Consider the following 20,631-nt stretch of genomic DNA (forward strand, 5'->3'; position numbering starts at 1 on the left):
ATTTAGCCTGAGGCCATGATTTTGACACCAGGTATCCGTCTCAGTGAAACCCTTCTGGAGGATGTCTGTATCAGCTGGAGAGTGAATTATGGCCCCCAGTATGCAAGTCGTCTGCGAACCTGGTCAGCCATAGTCCTTCTGTGCTTGCCTATACCTCTGAGAAGTATATACCGAACAGGAGGGGTCCCAGGACTGAGCCCAGGGGCATGCCACTTGTAACTGGTTTAGAGTCAAACCTACAACATGCAACTCTCACAGTGTGGGTTCTATCCGTGAGCCAATTAGCAACCCATCTTGTGACGTAGGGGTTTATGTTCAGGCTGGTGAGCTTGTCTATAATACCCGTACGTACAGAGGAAAAAAGCCTGGGCTCTCTAACCATTACTGGAAGTGGAGAAACCATGCAGTTAGTTTTTGAGGGCCTGGATATTGGGATGTTGGATTCCTGATGGGTGTGAGAGGAGATCTGGAGTAGGGTCCAGTATCCATTTTCTCCACAAAGCAAGTTGGCTGAAGAGGAGCATACCTATCGAGGCTAGGAGGGAGCAATGAGGATGAACGAGTTCTTAAGCTAACTTGTTTTCTGGAGGAATTTGGGAATCAAGTTAAGAGGGGGATAAGCATAAAGAAAGCCAGACATGGACCGGAGCATCTCTCGGTGTCTCCCCCTAGGGGGGATAAAAGCAAAACACCTGCTGCATTTGTTGTTGTGGAGAGAAGCCAAGAGGTTGCAGCAAGGTTGGCCCCAATGATGGAAAATCCTGTCACAGACTGACTGAGACCACTCATGAGGCATCAGTAAGGCTCTGCTTAATTTGCCTGCTAACTCATTGTTTTTTCCTGGAATGTGTGTTGCAATTAGAAAGTGGTCTGAGGAGTTTGTCCATTCACACACACTCATGACCTCTCTGCAGAGGGGATAAGATTGGGTTCCTCCTCGTTTGCTGATGTACCAGACCACAGACATGTTGTTGGTCTAAACTGCAATAGTCCCTAGAGGAAGAGCATCTTGAAATGCCTGCAACATGAGTAGGACTGCTCTCATTTCTAGTAAAAAGATATGCAGATTGGTATCTTCAGGGGGGGGGGAACCACATGATATGGACTGTCCTCCTCAGGAAATGCCCCCCCCCCAGATGGGAAGCATCCATGGTCACTGTGATCATTGGAGGTGGTAAAACTAAGGGTCAGCCTAGATGAATGTCGTCCAACTGAATCTGCCAGTCAATATGTCACTTTCAAATTGGAGTAAGTTTGACTGGAGAGGACAGAGGTTGAAGAATGGACCACTGAAGAGCTAGAGTCCACTGAAGGACAAGCATAAAGAAATGTGCCAAGGGAAGCAATACAATGGCTGCTGCCATGGGTCCTAGTGCTTGAAGGACTGATCTTGCTGGGGGAGATGGATGGATGGATGGATGGAAGATAAGCAGATAAACATGATCATGAGCAGTGGATATGTGATGAGGTAGTAGTGATGCTACCTGTTTTGTTATATTCAGAAGTGTACCAGTGAACTGCAGGCTCTGGACTGGTGTCAGGTTTGATTCGGCATATTTTATATATGCCCTGTGAATGACAAATATGGAGCAAACAGTCCCCAGACTGTAGAAAAAGATGCTTGGAAGGGGCAGTAAGGAGCCAGTCATCCAGATATGGAAACATCCGGAATCCTTTGAGCCTCAGATGAGCGGCCACCACTGCCATGCATTTGGTAAGACACCCTGGGTGCTGTGGTGAGTCCAAAGGACAGGGCTCTGAACTGGTAGTGACTGTCTTCCATCTGAAAGCGCAAGTGCCTTCAAGAGCACCTGTCTATTTTGATGTGATAGTATGCATCCTGAAGCTCTATTGTATTGAGTACATCCAATTGTCCTTGTGAATAAATGGCAGGATGGACTGTACCATGACAATCTGGAACTTTGACTTCTTCACATACTGATTCAATGTGCTTTGATCCAAAATTGGTCTGAAGTCTCTGGTGGTCTTGGCCACTGAAAAGAAGCCCAAGTAAGTTCCAAATCCTATTTGGTCTGGTGGGACCTCTTGGATGACTCTTTCTAGCAGCTTTTGAATTTTCTGTGCTGCTCCTTTGCTCTGACTGTGTGGAATGTCAGGAAGTTTCTTCTTTTTGTGAAAAAGGAGTTGGGGAAAAAAAGGGAATGAAAACCTCTGGATAAGAGAGTTTTAGTACACAGGTATCTTTTGTTATGCTTGCCCAGTGGGTGTGATGGACCCAAGAGGGACGGTGTGACGACAGGAGGTACTGCCAGCCATGCCATAAGAAGTGGAGCAGTGGATGTGTAATATATGCCAGCTAGCTGGAATTTTGCAAATGATTATATGTCATTTGTATATCAAACTGATTTGTACAGATGCTTGTGATGAAAATGTATTTGTGAAGTCTGCTTGTGTTAAAATGCATCAACAGTGTGCCCTGCTGGAAGGAAAAGTGTACATACATTATTGCAACTGAATTAAATGTATACATTGTAACAGCATATACTGGAAGGGAAGAGGTTAATCCACCTGACTTTGGAAAAAATATTCTTGCAATTACATTACTTTATGGGTTAAGCCATAAAAATATTATCCCACAGTTTTGAAGAGAACCAGAGAAGCACCGTCTGTACTAGAGAATATGTTGTAGCTCCTGTAGAAAGAGTGGAATGTTTTTATGGTTTTTGGGACTTCCAGCAGCTGTACCACATCTGATCAATGCTGTATCTGTGTATATGGTAACAAGTAGGTACAAAACCGTGACAGCTTCTGGCAGTGGGGGTTGCATGGGAACCAGAAAGTCAGATAACCAAATGTATGTGATGTCATTCTATACGGAAATAAAGTTTTAATATTAGAGGAGACTTGCAGTGCAATGAAAAGGTATTTGCCCCCCTCCTGATTTCTTATGAATTTCATGTTTGTCACACACAAATGTTTCAGATTAAACAAATTTAAATATCAGACAAAGATAATCCAAGTACAAATAAAATGCAGTTTTTAGTGAAAATTTTATTAAGGAAAAAAAACTATCCAAACATACATGGCCCTATATGAAAAAGTAATTGCCCCCCCTTGTTAAATCACGAAGTAACTGTGGCTAATCATATTTTTGGGAAAGCTGAGTTCAATTTCACTAGCCACACCCAGGCTTGATTACTGCCAGACCTGTTGAATCAAGACATCACTTAAATAGAACCTGTCAGACAAAGTGAAGTGGGCCAAAAGATCCCAAAAAGGAAGACATCATGCCACGATCTAAAGAAATTCTGGAACACATGAGAAACAAAGTAATGGACATTATCAGTCTGGAAAAGGTTACAAAGCCATTTCTAAAGCTTTGGGACTCCAGCAAACCACGGTGAGAGCCATTATCCACAAATGGAGAAAACATGGAAAAGTGGTGAACCTTCCCAGGAGTGGCCAGCCTACAGAAATTACCCCAGGAGCGCAGCGATGATTTATCCAAGAGGTCACAAAAGAACACAAAACATCATCTAAAGAACTGCAGGCCTCACTTGCCTCAGTTAAGGTCAGTGTTCATGACTCAACCATAAGGAAGAGACGGGGCAAAAATGGCATGCATGGCAGAGCTCCAAGGTGAAAACAACTACCGACCAAAAACAACAAAGGCTCATCTCACTTTTGCCAAAAAACATCTTGATGACCCCCAAAACATTTGGGAAAATATTTTGTGGCCTGACGAAACAAGTTGAACTTTTTAGGAGGTGTGCATCCCATTACATATGGCATAAAAGTAACAGCATTTCAGAAAAAGATCATCATGCCAACAGTCAAACATGGTGGTGGTACTGTGATGGTCTGGGTCTGCTTTGCTGCTACTGGACGGACTTGCTGTGATTGATGGTACCATGAATTCTGCTCTCTACCAAAAAATCCTGAAGGACAATGCCTGGCCATCAGTTTGTGGCCTCAAGTTGAAGCACACTTGGTTTCTGCAGAAAGACAATGATCCAAAATACATCAACAAGTCCACCTCTGAATGGGTTAGAAAAAACAAAATGAAGGTTTTGGAGTGGCCTAGTCAAAGTCCGGACTTGAATCCAATTGAGATGCTGTGGCATGACCTTAAAAAAGCGGTTCAAGCTCGGAAACCCTCGAATATGGTTGAATTAAAAATTCTGCAAAGAAGAGTGGGCCAAAATTCCTCAACAGCGATGTGAAAGACTCATTGCTAGTTATCGCAAACGCTTGATTGCAGTTGTTGCTGCTAAGGGTGGCACAACTAGTTATTAGGTTTAGGGGACAATTACTTTTTCACATAGGGCCATGTAGGCTTGGATAGATTTTTTTCCTTAATAAATAAAATCATTACTTAAAAACTGGATTTTGTGTTTACTTGGGTTATCTTTGTCTAATATTTACATTTGTTTGATGATCTGAAACATTTGTGACAAACGTGCAAAAAAAAAATAAGAAATCAGGAAAGGGCAAATACTTTTTCATTGCACTAAGTCTTAGGAACAGTGTATTGTCTTGGATCTGACAACAAGGACCACTCACCCATCTTGCCTTGCTCTATTCAGTAAGCAAGAAAATGAAGTTATGTACTTACCATAACGTTCCATGTGAGTTGTTCATCTCGCCTTCATTCTTACAGATGGGTTTGGAGAAGATCCTCTGCTCCAAATTGGCCTACTACAAAGCTCGAGGTCTTCAGACAGCTCGAGTTGAAGTCCCATCCCATGATGCACCTAGAGTTACCTCAGATCTTGTTTGCTGCGTATAACAAAGAGAAAGCCATAGAAGGGTTGAGCAACCAGGAAGACTCTACCATCTCGGTCCTTGAAAAACCCAGGAGGGGGTAGGAGGGTGGGAAGTAAGAATGAGATGAACAACTCACATGGAACATTGTGGCAAGTACATAACTTCTTTATGTGAAGTTGTTCTATCTCGCCGTTCATTCTTACAGATGGGTAGCGTCCCGTGCACCATCTTTCTCGGGTGACTCACGGGAGTATGTTTTTCAGGACAGTAGACCCAAAAGAGGCCCTGTCCACTTTGTAATGAGTGATAAAGGTATGAGGTCTTGACCAAGTGGATGCTGCACATATGTTGTCTATAGGAAGTCTAGCAGAAAACGCAGAGGATGTAGACACTGCTCTGGTAGAATGAGCATTAATTTTGTGATATAAGGGCATATTAGCAGCTGAATAAACAAATGCGATACAATCGGATAACCACTTAAGAGTTGTTTTTGCCACTGGCATACCTTTTCTGGAATCTGAAAAGGAAATGAAAAGCTGTTCTGATTTCCTAAACTCTTGTTCTATCCAAGTAAAATACAAGCTGTCTATGAACATCAAGGTTGTGCAGCATATACTCAAGTTGTTGGTGTGTTTGGAGAAGAACACTTTTAAATCTATAATTTGGTTAAGGTTAGTTTCAGTACAAACTGTGGGCAAAAACTGGGGATTAGTTCGCAGTGAGACTCTGTCAGCATGGGAAATCAGATAAGGAGGCTTTATGGACAAGGCTTGAAGCTCTGACACTGAGCAGAAGTGATGGCTACTAAAAAGATGGTCTTCCATGACAAATATTTCAAATCGCGTGAGGAAGCTGTTTCGAAAAGAGGGAGAATAATGCGTGAAAGCATAAAATGTAGATTCTATGGGGTATAAGAGGATTTCACAGGTGGTCTGAGATGAAAAGTCCCTTTGAGAAAGGCTTTGCATAGTTTGTGTGACATGTTCAATCCTTCAAATCCAAGGTGAAAATTAGAGATAGCAGCAAGTTGAACCCGAACTGTTGCTGCTGCAGCTCCTTTGTTGAAAATCATAGTCAAGAACTCTAATATGGAGGCAACAGGGGCTTGGGTAGGGATCAATTTTATTTTGAGAGGCCCATATAGAAAACCTTTTACATTTGCTAAGGTATAGCTTCCTAGAAGAGGATTTATGAGAAGATATTAGAATCTGCTGCATTTCATTTGAAAGGTTATGGCATCTGGCTAAGTTGGGAATTGGAGCAGCCAAGTTGTCAGCTTCAGGGACTGAAGAGAGAGATGAAGTTCCCCCGACGAGTGCGTCAGAAGATCTGGAACTGGGCCCAGAATCCAAGGGTCCTCCAGTTGCTGAAGTCGAAGGAAGGGGAACCAAATCTGACAAGGCCAATGAGGGGCTATTAGAATGATGGTCTCTCCCAGGGCTTTTGCTTTCTGTAGTACTTTGGGTATCAAAGGAATTGGTGGGAATGTATGGAGGAGACCCAGAGGCCAATCATGTACAGGTGCGTCCCTTGGGGCTTCTCCTGGAGGGGGAATCAGGGCAAAGTAGCTTCTGCATTTCGTGTTCATGTGGTTGGCAAAAAGGTCGCAGTAAGGCTAGCCCCACCTGCGGAAAATTCTCTGTTATTTCTTTCTTGAGGGACCACTCATGAGGCCACAAAATTGCTCTGCTCAGCTGGTCTCCTATCGCGTTGGATTTCCCCGGGATGTGCATTGCTAACAGAAAGCGCTGGGTGGATGTAGCCCATTGCCACACTCTCAGGGCCTTGCGACAAAGGGGGTAGGGACCTGGTTCCTCCTTGTTTATTCAGCTACCAGACCACTGACATCTTGTTGTCTGTCTGAATTGCAATTGTTCCCAGAGGAAGAGAATCCTAGAAGTACTGCAACGCTAAAAATACTGCTCTCATCTTCAGGACATTTATATGCAGATGTGTCTCCTGTTCGGTCCATGTGCCTTAGGTTGTTCTTCCCTGAAAATGCCCCCCTACCCTATTATTAATAAAGGATTTTCGACTGGAAACAGACTGCCTGCCTTACTTGGATTACTTTCGAATACTTAGTAATTCTGTACAATTATATATATATATTTTTTTCTTAGGACGAGTTTAAATTTGCTACTTCTACTACTATTGTCTGATCTGATTAATATTCAGTGATTAACTACAGATATGGACTGAAAATCTCCCACACATAGAAGTTTCTTACAGTGTTTTGTTTTTGGACCCACTATACTTGTTTAGTGGGTTGTTTTGAGACTTACCACGGAGATTATTTATTTTTTTTTATATATTTGTTTGGTGATAACTCTGGCCACTCCTGAAATTACCATCTGTATTAATATTAACTTCAATCAATTTAAATGGATACTCTTTTTGACTGGTGGCAGTGAAACTACCTTATAGTCTGGACAGAAGGTGGCATAGCTAGTAAATCTGTGCCAGCCTTTCCCAAGTGTGTGCACAAATTATATATCAAAGTGTGTGTGTGCGAGCTACTTGGGGCAGGACACAAAACACTGGTTTCACAGTGCCAGTGGGGAGCCTTACTGGGGATTTGGAATGAGACCGATATAAAGAAATCCAGACCCTGGGTTGAGCATGCTCCCTGTGTACTCTAAAGGGAAACTGTGCTTGATGCGACAGGTCTGCATCTGGAAATACTGTGTGTGTTGCCCATTGGTACTCCAAGTGAACGTCCCTCTCCAGTGTCAGTGATGAGGATTCCGGTTCCTTGATTACTGCCCAAGAGTGAGGTTGTCAGAGAAGCGCCAGACTCAAAAGCTTGCAAAAATACCCATTCTTCCAGAGAGGGTTTTTTGGAAAATCAGACACCTATTTGCCTGAAGATCTCTAAAACATCTCTGAAGGAGATGACAACCGGTGATCTGGGGGACCCCTTCTTCATCAAAATCAAAATCCTCCATGACAGACTCCATCAGGGAGTCTATGTGGCTCCTCTTGCACATTCTCTTCTGATGGACCTCCTCTGTGGGATGTTTAAGAGAGGTGTCAGGATGGAGGGGAAGGTCCACTACTGGAACCGACTGGACACTTGTTGGAACTGGCTGTTCCTGTGTAGTAGACTGGATAGACTCAGAGCTCGGAACCAACTAGGGAAAATGGGTTGAATCTGAAAAATGAAAAGGCGGTTCTCCATACAGAAAAAGCCCTTTCCACGATCTCAAAGGCAGATGGACGCAGAGAGGCCTTGACCAGCCATACTACAACCGGAGCCCCCAGAGAAGGCAGATATTAAGCCCTCTTGGATCTGTGCCTCGAGGATGTAACAGTACCTAAACTATCCAAGGCCAAGGCTCTGAGGGGGGGCAGGGACAGACCTGACATTACTGGAGTCGATCCCAGCCCCACATACCAAACACAGACCCATCAGCTCCAGAATTCGTTCCGATCTGAGAGTACGGAAGTGGAATTAGTCAGGGATACAGTCGAAGAAGACATCTTCCACGGATCAGACTCTGGACTTCTTGGTGATATCGGATCCGGGGATTCAAATAACTAGGCGAATTGCAGGAGGAGATAAAGTAGCTTTGGATGTTGCAGGAAGACTCACGGATCCAACAGGGGACAGAGCTTGTTAGACCTCCATCTAGATCTGAGCTCTGAGAAATTTTTGCATCACCCTATTGACATCCACTTCCGATAAGCTTCTGGAGGAAGTAGTGGATTGTGGCTTAGAATGTTTTTTTAGGTGTTAGCATATGGAGATCACAGAGTAGGTGATATGGGCTTGATTACATACTCTGTAGTAAGACTTCTGTGTGAGGTGCTAGGCTTTGAATCAGAGGACAGCGGTGTAAGACTGACTGATAAAACAATCGTATCAGAATCCTTCAGATCAGAGGGTTTCAGATCCAAGAATTGGGTCTTAGGATCTGACAATGTCTGATCCCATGTTTTTAGGCTTTTGGAAGGCAGCTCCAGTGAAGATCTGGGGGCTTTGACAGGAAACCTTTCCTGTGCGCCAACAGAGCTGATTTAGTGGTTTTGGAGGAGGTTTGAGCCCCCAAAGTAGACGTAGCAGGAATAAGGCCTATCAAAATTAACTTATTGCAACAATCAGCCAGAGACCTTGGATTGAAGGTTGAGCATATAGTACAACTAGTATCCAAAGTGGCCGGCTCCAAGGCAATATCCTTGTTGGTGTTCGAAATGGTGATTTTATGCCCGCAGGAAGTTCATTTGTAGGTAACTGCAAACAGAACAAAAGTAAAAATTAAGCAATAAAGTTTTTGTTTTTGGACAGAGAAATAAAAAAGGGTTTAGTTACCAACAATGATACCTAAAAAAAAATACCTTACAAGATGGGTAACCAGAAATACCAACTATGGTAATAATAAAGTACTATCTAGAAAAATAGTAGGAAGCCCTAACGTCCTGCAAGAGACTAAGAGGGAGGACAAAAATAAACAGCAAAATTCAGCTAAAGTGTTAAGCAGAAAAAAAATGGATTAACTCACAAAAAAACTGTTAATGCTTGAGAGACGAACCTGCATCTGTTTGCAATGGCAGCAAATGAGATCTGGGGTAACTGGGATAGAATAATGCATTGTGAGTAGAGGGAGGAGCTTGACAGTTGCATTCGAAGTCTGCAGTATGTACCCAAGTCAGATCTGAGGACTGGATCCAAACCCAAAGTTTGAGCAAGAATGAAAAGGACATCAGATACAAGAATTAATTTGTGTTTCCTATTCAATCATCTAAATTACATCTGAATAGATTAAAGAAGTACTTTGCTTATGTGGAGTGGAAGACTGTTCCATAGAAATATTCACTGTGATACACACCTATCCCTCCGACATGTTCTATGTAGCTTAAAAAAGAAACTGAGATCCCAGGAGCAGCCACCACTGGACATGCAAATGTATAATAGATTCAACAGGATAGGATCTGCTGAAACTCTATCCACGAGACAAAGGTCGCCTCTTAGTAGCCTGGCATGATATCAAGAAGAGAGATAAGCCTTTGATCTGGTCCACAAAGTTTTTGTGCTTCAGTCCCTTGATTATTCTTTTTAGTGAGCACTGTGGTCTCTCTACCCACTACAAGTGTTTGGACAGGTACGAAACAAATGGGGGATTATATTCAATGACTGGCCTAAGAGCCAAGTACAGTGGGATAATTACAACCCTGGACTTGGACACCATACCTTTGGATGCAAACTGTGGGATGAAGGTGGACTTCCTTACAAAAGTGAATATGTGGTAGTCAAAGTACAGCTCATTGTTGAAAAAGGTTGCCAGATTCCTGACTATTGGATCAACTTTCAGGGGTGTATTATTAAAGTGATATCAATAAGGGAAGTCTTGCTTGCAAAAAGATACAGCTATACATTTCTTGTCATTTAGTTTTAGTTCATGGTTTTTACATCAGCTATTTGTTTGGGAAAGGCCCGCTTACAGTTCTCTTAGAATTTATGATGCTACCAAGTTTACAGTTGCCTGTAAACTTAGTCAGCCATAAACCCTTAACACATGCTTTGACATGAGAGAAGTAAAGGCCAATCAGGAGTGGCCAAAGGACTGAACCTTGGGATACACTGCTAGTGACAGGTCTTTAGGAGGAGGGAAAGCCACCCACGCTAATTTTCTGAGTTCTGAGTCAATTTGCTATCCAGTGAGTTACACAGGGATTTACATTTAGTTGGGAAAGCTTGTGTACAATAACTGAGTATGGGATGGGGCTGAATGCCTTTATGAGGTCTACACAGCAGTGTGTATGGATTTGTCCTAATCCCACTGCTTCAGTAACTTTTCTCAAAGAAGTCAACTGGATTAAGTAGGTACGATCTGCTCTTGAGGAACCTGATCTGGCTTGGACTTTTGAATATATAGGTTACCAATGTCCTCATTAATGCCATAATGATTCTTTCCATAGCCTTACAAATGAGGCTTGTCAGGCTTATGGATCTGTAACTATCAAGGTCTGTTGATGCATCATCTTTGCGCACAGGGAGGACTACTGCTGTCCTCCATTCATCTGACAGAATACCTGTATGTTGACTATTTATAGTGTATCTAGCAAATGCTTTTGTTTTTCTCACTGCTGTAGGCTCAATCTTTTTTTTTCTCATCATTTGATGCTCAAATGGTTCTTCACTCTATATATGTATGTTACTTTCTGTCTATCATATGGAGCTTTTTTCCCTGATCACCTCTAAAAAAGGAGTTTACTACCCACGTAAACTTTCCAGGTTAACAAAAGCAATAAATAAATACAACAAAGCCCTCATATAGCAAATGCAACGGCACCAGCTGAAAATGCACTCTAGTTGCTAGATTAAAGAAGTGCTTACCATCATAAGAGACAATGTGTCCTTTCTTGCCTTCATAAATTACGTGCCCCTTGGACTGTGGTTCTTCACGTGATCTTTCTGGGCTGCTGTCTTCAGGGCCAAGTTTGGCACCGGCTCCCTTTATAAACCCATCAGGAGGGAGGCCTTGCTGTAGGGCTGGAGTACCCTGACATTAAAAAGTTAGTAAACAAAGCATGAACAGGACCATTTTCAGCAACTAAGTTAATAACAAACTTGTACTCTTACTTAGCCAGTCTGCCAGTAATATCTACTGAAAGGAAACAGAGACAGAGAAATCATTTCAAAGATGATAAATATGTCTACAAAGTCAGCTTTCACATCTTTTGATTAAATCAAAAACAAACTGACCACTACTGAATAGAGGATGAATAATCAAACTCCACATCAGATGCCCATTTTTCTGTCATGATGTGAATGGAAGGGTGATTTCAGTATGCAAGTGGGACCACCCCAACATTCTTAATTAAATAAAAAAAGAAGTTATGTACTCACCACAAAGTTCCATCTGAGTAGTTGACCTTCATTTGTCTTCAACCTGTGGGTTTCAAATCCACATTGGATCCGACACGGCCGCATTTTCCAGCTATGGATCCAAGCTCCAGACTCCTCCCCTTACTCATATTGTCTCCATTCTCCCTTCAGATCGAGTTTGTTGCCTATGAGGTATCAGGTACCCTACCCAATATCACCTTATCATAATAAGAATCTCTAAAACGCTCACAGGCCTAGACTGAGTCAAGGGCCACACACTTTATGCAAGGCTAAATGCAGACTGCATCAATAAGGTCAGGGGGAAGGAGAGGGGGGGAAAGTTTGAAGACAAATGAAGTACAACTACTCAGATGGAATGTTATGCTGAGTACATAACATCTTTACCTGAAGCAATTTACTTCATTTGGTCTTCAACCTGTGGGACAGAGTCCCCAGCTACCAAAAACTCCTGGGTGGCTCTCATGGAAGGATATTCCGGAGCACCGCAGAGCCAAAGGATGCTCTCTTCCTAGACACAATGTCCAGCTTGTAATGAGAATTGAAGGTATGAAATGAGGACCACATAGCCATCGAGCAGATATCGTCCAGAAACACCCCGAACAAAAGGCACCTGAGGTAGCCATAGATCGGGTGGAGTGTGCCTTCACTTGTCCTGGCAGAGATCTACCTTTCACAGCATAGGCTCGAGCAATGCATAACGAAATCCAGAGAGCAACTGTTATTCTTGGAAACTGGCATACCTAAAAAGGGTTTAGCATAAGACACAAATAGACTTGATCAGACTTACAAAAGGATTTCGTCCTGTGTAAATAAAATCTCAGTTGTCTGTGAACATCAAGCAGATACAGCTTCTATTCACCTTTGTTCTGGAAGTTGGGGAAAAAAACTGTTAAATTTATAGTCTGATTAATATTGGCTTCTGAGGCCACCATAGGAAGAAAAGATGGATTAGTGCACAGCGACACTCTGTCTTTGTGAAAGATCATGTAAGGCATCTTAAAAGAAAGAGCCTGAAGCTCTGACACTCTTCTGGCTGCAGTAATTGCAACCAAAAAAGCAGTTTTCCAGGTCAAAAATTGCAAATCAACTGATGCTGCAGGTTCGAAGGGTGCAGAAACCAATGCCTGTAACAATAAGATAAGATCCCACGGAGGCGTAGGGTCCTTAACCAGAGGTCAAAGTAGAAAAGCACCTTTAAGAAAGGTCTTACAAAGTTTGGAAGAAGCCAGGGAAGACATTCACTCCCACATGGAAATTAGAAATAGCTGCCAGTTGCACTTCAACTGTAGAGGAACTAGCACCCTGACGAAAGATGTTTGCCAGAAAATCTAAGACTGCTGAAAGAGGTACCGTGAAAGGGGTCCAAAGCCCGCTGAGTGGCCCATATGGAGAAACATCTCCATTTACAATGATACATCTTTCTGGTGGAGGATTTGTGAGCCTCACCCAAAATGGACTTTACAGGGGATGACAATCCGGGAGTCCTGATAATCATGGGAACTGGAGCAGCCAAGCCGTGAGCTTCAGACTGTCCAGATCTGGGTGAGGGATCCCTGAGGGATGAGAAAGAAGATCCGGAATTGGATCCAACATCCATGGAGGAACAACTAGAAGAGACCACAGTGAGGGGAACCTAACCTGGCGAGGCCAGAATGGGGTAATAAGGATCACAGTGCTCCCCAGCTTTTAAGCTTTCTGAAGAAACTTCGACATAAGAGGAAGCGGAGGATAAGCATAGAGGAGACCGGGAGGCCAAGCATGAACCAGTGCATCTCTAGGGGCTTCACCCTCTGGGTGGCTCAGAGCAAAAAACTCACTTCATTTCGCGTTGGAAGGAGATGCAAAGAGATCGTAACAAGACCGACCCTACTTTAGAAAGATCTGTTCAGCTATCAAAGGATTCAGTGACCACTCGTAAAGCATCAGAACAGATCTGCTGAGCCTGTCTGCTATAATGCTGGACCGCCCCAGAATGTGCATTGCTACTAGAAATTTGCCAGTGGAGATTGCCCATTCCCACACTCTCATGGCTTCTCGATAGAGGAGCTAAGATCTGGGTTCCCCCTTGTTTGTTGATGTACCAGACTACTAACATAACTGTCTGTCTGAATGGCAATTGTCCCTAGAGGAAGATGGGCATGAAGTCCCTGCAACAGAAGGACCTCTTTCATCTCTAGAACGTTATGCAAATCGGTCTCGGAGGGTGACCACGTGCCTTGGACCGTTCTTCCCGAGCAGTGCCCCCCCACCCCAGCTGGGAGGCATCCATGGTCACCATGGCTTTGGGAAAGGCAGGGTGAAAGGAGCATCCCTTGAGGAGATCAAGAGACTGAATCCACCACTGAAGGAAGTCCCTGTATAGCCTTAAGATTCTAGTAGAAAGTAGAGAGGAAGGTCTAACAGGGACCACTAAGTGTTCACTGAAGAACTCTAATATGAAAGCAAGCCATAGTCAGAAGATTGATTGTGGCCGCTATAGAACCCAATGCCCTTAGAACTGCTTTGGCGGTAGAGACTTGAGCATAAAGAATTTGTAACGCACGTGGCTGATACTGCATATCCTGTCCGGGGTGAGAAAAACTCTCATTTGAAGTGCGTCCAAACACATCCCAATAAACTCCAGAATCTGGACCGGCACTAGAGAAGATTTGTTTAGATTGATGGTAACACCCAGATTTCTCGCTAACCGAATGAAGTAATCCATGACCTGACACAGTAGATGCTCTGAAGGGGAAGCAAAGAGCCAACTGTCCAGGTACGGAAAGATCTGCATACCCTGGAGACTCAGGTGAGCCGATACAACTCCCATCACCTTGGTTAACATCTTGGGGGCTGTGGTGAGACAAAAGGGATAACCTCTGAACTGGTAGTGATTGGCTCACAGCCGGTAGCGAAGAAACCTCCAGGAGCACTTGTCCATTCTGACGTGGTAGTATGCATCCTGGAGATCGATTGAGCACATCCAGTCTTTGGCATGCAGAAAAGGCAGGATAGATTGAAAAGTGACCATCTGGAATTTTGTCTTGGTTACTGACAGGTTCAATGTGGACTGAACCAAGATTGGTCTGAGGTCACCCATTTTCTTTGGCACTAAAAAGAATCTGGCGTAAATGTCAGATCCAAACTGGTCTGGGGGGACCGGTTGGATGACTAGTTTCTTCAGCAGCTATCCTAATTCTAGCACTGCCTCCTCTCGTTGTGCAGGTGGAACGTCTGGGAGGAGCTTGCTCAGATGGGGATGTTCCTTGAACGGAACAAAATATCCGCTAGATATGATTCTCAACACCCAGTGATCTGCTGTAATGAATCCCATGCCTTCATGTGTAGTGAAAGACGACCCCTACTGTGTCCAGAGATGAGTAGTCTAGCAACCCCTCAGGGCTGCTGCCCGGGTCCCTCAGAGAAAATCTGTCGGGATCTGAAATTCCTAGGACGCCCTCTGCCTCTCGGGTGGTGTCTATTGTGATGCCCTCTGCCTCTGGGGGACGGAGAATCCTGAGTGTCCTGGGAAAATGGCTAGGACTTCTGGAACCACATCATCTTTACTTCTCGCTGATTCCTGGAAAAGGATCTTTGAGGATACGAGAACCAGATCCAGAAGGCAGACAGTATCTTCCTGTCCTTCTCACTCTGGACCAGTGTCTCTTTCACAAATTTCCCAAAGAGAGAAGAACCATCACAGGGGGCGTTGGTGAAAGATGCCTTGAAGGGCTCCGAAAATTGACACAACCGGAGCCAGGCGTGACAGCTGGTGGAAACACCTGTTACGGTTGCCCTTGCAGCTCCCTCCAGAGCATGAGAGCAGTCGCATGGACATGTTGGCAACTGCTTTGAGTGTGGACATTCAGGCGGATAACGTCTTTTTGTCCGCCGACATGGTCTTTGGGGTAGACTCCATGATTTCCTTCACTAGATCTCACTGGAGTTGAATGACGTGCGCCATATTATAGTTCAGCATCCCCACAGAAAGTCACTGTAGCATATACTCGCTTCCCAAAATAGTCCATCGCTCTTGATTCTTGATCAGGGGGATGAACTGTGGAGCTCTCCTGAGCGAGCTCCTTCTTGGTGGTGGCCGCCACCATCATCGCATCTACTGCGGACCCCTTGTTCCAATGTGTCCTGCCCAACTGGGGGCTCAACACTTTGTTGGGACACTTAGGATTGGGCTCAATAGTGTCCAGTTCCTTCCATGCCCTAGATGTTAACAGATCCATGAGTGGATCAGCAGGAGGGGACACCCAAGTGGTAGATGGGCCCAAGCCGAATGCCTCCAAAAACACAGATTTGTCTGAGGTCAGTTTAGAGGCTGACCACCCTCGCCTCTGGTGAAAGAGCTCCATATCATCTCCAAAGGAAACTTCCTCGGTGGGTGACCTTGGGGAACCTTCTCCTTCATTCAAGTCAGTGTCTTCTGTGAGGGACTCTGGAGGAGAGTCCAAGTGCCTCTTCTTATACTTATGTTTGTGGGGTACCTCCTCAGCGAGATACTTTGAGGAGGACTCACAAACCCCTTGCTCCACCGGAACTTCCTGGGGCACAGCGACCATAGGCTGTCCCCGAGACGGCAAGATGGTCTGAACCACACTCAGAGCCAAGGGGGTCTGGATGGAGTCCGAGGATGAGATGGTCAGAGGCCTCGACACCGCAAGAACCCTCTCCACCACCTTAAATGCTGAGGGGGAATGAACCTCCTGGGACATACTGGCGGGGCCTGCCCCCCCCCCCCCGAACAGACAGGGGAGTCAGAGCCGGGCCTCCAGGCGCCGAGATGCCAAGTGGAATGCTCCACTCTGAAGCACTCAAAGCAGAGAGCACCCCCTTGGACCTGACCCCAAGGCTATGGCTCCGAGAGCTTGGATCTGATCCCATTGGATCAGACAAGCGCAAAGTAATGGACGGAGACGAGGTACATGGTACTGTTGGCGCCGACCCAAAGGGTCCTCGGATCCAAAAACTACAAAAATGCTGGTCAGATCGGAGGAGATATTGGTCAGAAAAAAGGTTGCAAGGAGCCCCCTCCAGAAGGAGAGGGCATCGGCAAGACCCCCATCTGGATCTGAGCATGGATAAATCTCTGTATCATCCTATCTCCACTTCACAAAGACACCAGGTGGAGTAGGAGGACGCCACCAAAATAGGTCGGGAGAGCCGGTGGAGAGAAGACCTGACTGGGGACTGGCTACAAGTCTCCTTGGGCTCGGGAGTGAAAGTACAGTTGTGTACACTTAACATAAATGTAGATGTTGGAGTGCATTCACTGTTGCAGTCATCACATTTGGGTTATCTGCTTGTAGTAGACCTCAGTTGGCCTGATTATCAAAGTCTTGGGTCCTGTATCGGTTGGTGTCTCATCTTCCGTGACATCAGGTAGTCAGGGGTATAAAGCATGCAGCCAATGCCATTACATCAGATTTTCTTGTCCCAGATGTCAGGAGACAAAAGCAAATACACCAAAAAGCTTTTAAGCATAGAAAAGGAGAGTAGAGGTATACCCAAAAGAAGTCAGGGGGCTGGAGGGAGGGTAACCAGGACTGCAACAGTGAATACACTCTAACATCTACATTTATGGTAAGTGTATGCAACTGTACTATGTTCTTCGTGTTTCACTGTTGCAGTCATCACATTTGGGCAGATTCCCAAAGCTAAAGATGGGAAGAGGAAATCAGACAGCCTTAGGACCAGCTATAAGGCCCTGCAAGACTACAGTGGCAAAGCCAGCTCTGGATTTAGAGAAAACAGGCAAATGGTAATGCTTGGTGAAAGTATGTACAGAACTCCAGGTAGCAGCTTCTAGGATGTCCCTGGTAGGGACACCTCTGAGAAAGGTTGTGGAGGTAGATGCAGCCCTGTTTGAATGGGGTCTAATCCCCTGTGGGATAGGTTTTCCATGGTGCTTATAGCAGAAATGAATGCAATGGCCTATCCATTTAGAAATGGTTTGCTTTGAAATAGCTTTCCCCTCTGCCCCCTGCAGCAAATGCCACCAGCAGTTGTTCGGATTTCCTTTGAGGTTTAGTCCTGTCCAAGTAAAATCTCAGTTGTCTGTGCACATCTAAGGAGTGCAGTATGTGTTCCCCTTTGTTCTGTGGATTAGGAAAGAAGGTTGGCAAATGAATGGACTGATTAAGAGCCACACTGGAAACCACCTTGGGCATGAAGAAGGGATTGGTCCTAAAGGACACTGTCCTCATGATAGATGATGAAAGCCTCCACTGCCATAAGGGCCTGTAAATCAGATACCCTTATTGCTGAAGTGATTGCTAAAATGAAGGCCGTTTTTCCAAGAAAGGAATTTCAACTCTGCACTTGCAGCCGGCTCAAAAGGAGGAAGAGTGAGTTTTTCCAATAGAAAGTTAAGGTCCCAGGCTGGTGTTGGGGCTCTCCTGGGTGGTATTAAGTTTTTTGCCCCTCTGAGGAACTGCTTGAGCAGTGGATGAGAGAAGAGGGGTGGTTCTGTCTTGTAATGAGCTGAAATGGCTGAGGCGTGAATTTTGATGGAGGAAAAAGAAAGGCCCTTGTGAAGCATCTCATTTAAGCATTGGAGAATGTGAGGTAAGTTGGGCGCTGCTGTGGCCATCCCTTGAGTTTGGTTCCAGGCACAGAATCTTTTCCATTTTTAAGCACAAGATTTTCCAGTACTAGGCCTCCTTGCCTCCAAAATGACATCCAACACTTGTTTACTGAGGGATGGTAACGGAGAAATTAGATAATTAGCCAGGCTGCCAGGTTCAGGGTTTGATGCTGAGGGTGCAGAATCTGGCTGTCCGGCTGAGACAGCAGGGTAGGGGTCTGAGGCAGGTGCCATGGAGCCAGCAGGGACATACTGCGCAAGATGGGGTACACCAGTGTTGGCGGGGCCAGTCTGGTGCAATCGGTATCATCCTTGGTTTGTCCTGTTTGACCTTTAGTAGTACTTTGGGGAGAAGAGGCAGAGGGGGAAGGCACACACTGACAGATTTTTCCAGCTGAAGTACAGAGCATCCACTTTCCAAGCTAGTTTGTGAAGTCCTTGTGCAGAATTTGTCCAATTGGTAGTTCTGGGGAGAGGCAAACAGGTCTATATCTGGGCTCCTCCATTTGTGTATCAACATTTTGAAAGTTTTTGGTTCCAGTTTCCACTAATGAGGCTCCATGACATTTCTGCTTAGTTCGTCTGTCAGTGTATTTAGTCTTCCTGGCAGAAATTGAGCTTGTAGATGAACTTGGTAGCTCAAGGCTGTGTTCCACAGAGCCATGGCTAGTCTGCAGAGGAGGTAGGAATGGGTACCCCCCTGCTTGTTTATGTACAATATAACAGTGCTGTTGTCCGTCTTTACCATTAATTGCCCTGGAAGAATGTGGTCCTTGAAGGCTGTCAGTGTGTTATGTACAGCTAACATTTCTTTTTGATTGATATGCAGGTGCATTTGACTTGGGCTCCATTTGCCCTGAATGCACTTCCCTGCCAGGTGAGCCCCTCATGCATAGTCTGATGTGCCTGTTCTTAGGGTTTGGGCGGCAGGGGGTAGAATGAATGGTAGTCCCTTGTTTAGGTGGCAGGCCTCGGCCCACCAAAGGAATTCTAACCATAGGCAAGGTATGATAGGAATCATTGCTTCTAGATCCTGAGAATATTGACACTATAGGCTTTTTAGATACCATTGTAGTTTCCTCATATGCAGTCTTGCATATGGAATTAGTAGAATGCAGGAGGCCATGAACCCCAAGGCTTGCAGTATTTGCCTTGCAGATAGCAGGGTCTTTGTGGCCATTAGTTTGAAATAAGTTGTCAAATGAATTTGTTTCTCTAGCATGAGGAAAGCCATCTGGGAAGTTGCGTTCAAGCTTGCTCCCAGGAATATAATTTGTTGACAGGGCACCAGATGAGATTTCGTATATGGTTTACCCCAGACAAGTGAGCACCTTTTGTACAAATGACAGATGATTCAAAAGGGTGTCCTGGCTTTCTGCCTGAATTAGACAATCGTCCAGGTATGGATATACTTGAATTTTTCTTTGCCTGCAAAATGCAATGCCTGGAGCTAGGCACTTTGTGAATACCCTGGGCGCAGCAGATAAGCCAAAGGGCAGTGCAGAGAACTGATAGAGCATGTAGCCTGCTTTGAAGCGTAGGCATCTTCTGCAAGATTCCCTGATTGGGATGTGCAGGTAGGCTTCCTTTAGATCCAGTGTTGCAAACCAGGCATCTTTGCCTAGCATAGGAAGCAACTGGTGAAGAGTTAGCATCTTGAATTTTGGAATCACCAAAAAAGTGTTTAAGATGGACAGGTCCAGGATAGGATGCCATGAATGGTCTTTTCTGGGTACCAGGAAAAGTCTTGAGTAGAAACCTTGTTCCTTTTTCCTCATCTGGTACAGTTTGAATAGCCTTTATGCTTAAGAGAGAGAGAGAGAGAGAGAGAACTAGCTTTTGAGCCTCTGCTCACTGATTGGGATAGATCTGGCCAACCGTTTGGGACTGGTAACATGTGGAAGTGAAATCCGTATCCTTGGGAAACTATTTAAAACCCATTTGTCCTAATATTTAAAACTCGTTTGTCCTGGGTAATGAGTTCCCAGTTTTTGGCCTGCAGAGCAATCTTTCCCCATAAAAGAGCAGACAGTTGAGAAGTGCTTGGAAGTTTTAAGGTTAAGTCATTGAGACAGCTTACCATAGGGGGGATTCTTAGTACTCCCTGATTTGAAAGTGGAAGCCCCCTACTGCTTAGTCCTGTGCATATCCTGGGACTGAAACCTGGGGGTTCTGCTTGTTCTGGGTTTGGACTGTGTAGTAAGAATCTTTGTGTTCAACATCTTTGTAGCCTGTATAGGAAGGGTTAAAAGGTGAAACTGCATTGCGTGCAAAGAAATAAGCTAAAATGAGTTGTTTTTCTTGTAAGGAATTTGCTGACCAGAAAGGAATGCACAGATGCTACTTTGGTCCAGGCACAGGCCTATCTTGGGACTGACCTCTGACCAAGGAGGAGTGCATAGATGTTACCTTGATGTAGGCACCAACTTATCTTGTGTCTGACTTTTTTACCATCTAAGGCTCCAGTGAGTGAATTTATAGC

The 20,631-nt window shown here is 44.7% G+C and overlaps 1 protein-coding gene across 1 annotated transcript in view; it reads right to left on the bottom strand.

Annotated features, from left to right (window-relative positions):
* Window positions 1-20,631, bottom strand: part of NCOR1 (nuclear receptor corepressor 1) — a 4,682,182-nt gene that overhangs the window by 1,027,976 nt on the left and 3,633,575 nt on the right. The window contains exon 27 of the mRNA XM_044054890.1: window positions 11,063-11,228. Coding sequence (XP_043910825.1) covers window positions 11,063-11,228 — 166 coding nt within the window. The remainder of the gene's footprint in view (window positions 1-11,062; window positions 11,229-20,631) is intronic.

Source organism: Protopterus annectens, chromosome 13.part0 (assembly GCF_019279795.1).
Source record: "Protopterus annectens isolate FY-2018-M chromosome 13.part0, PAN1.0, whole genome shotgun sequence".
Classification (NCBI taxonomy): Eukaryota; Metazoa; Chordata; order Ceratodontiformes; family Protopteridae; genus Protopterus; species Protopterus annectens.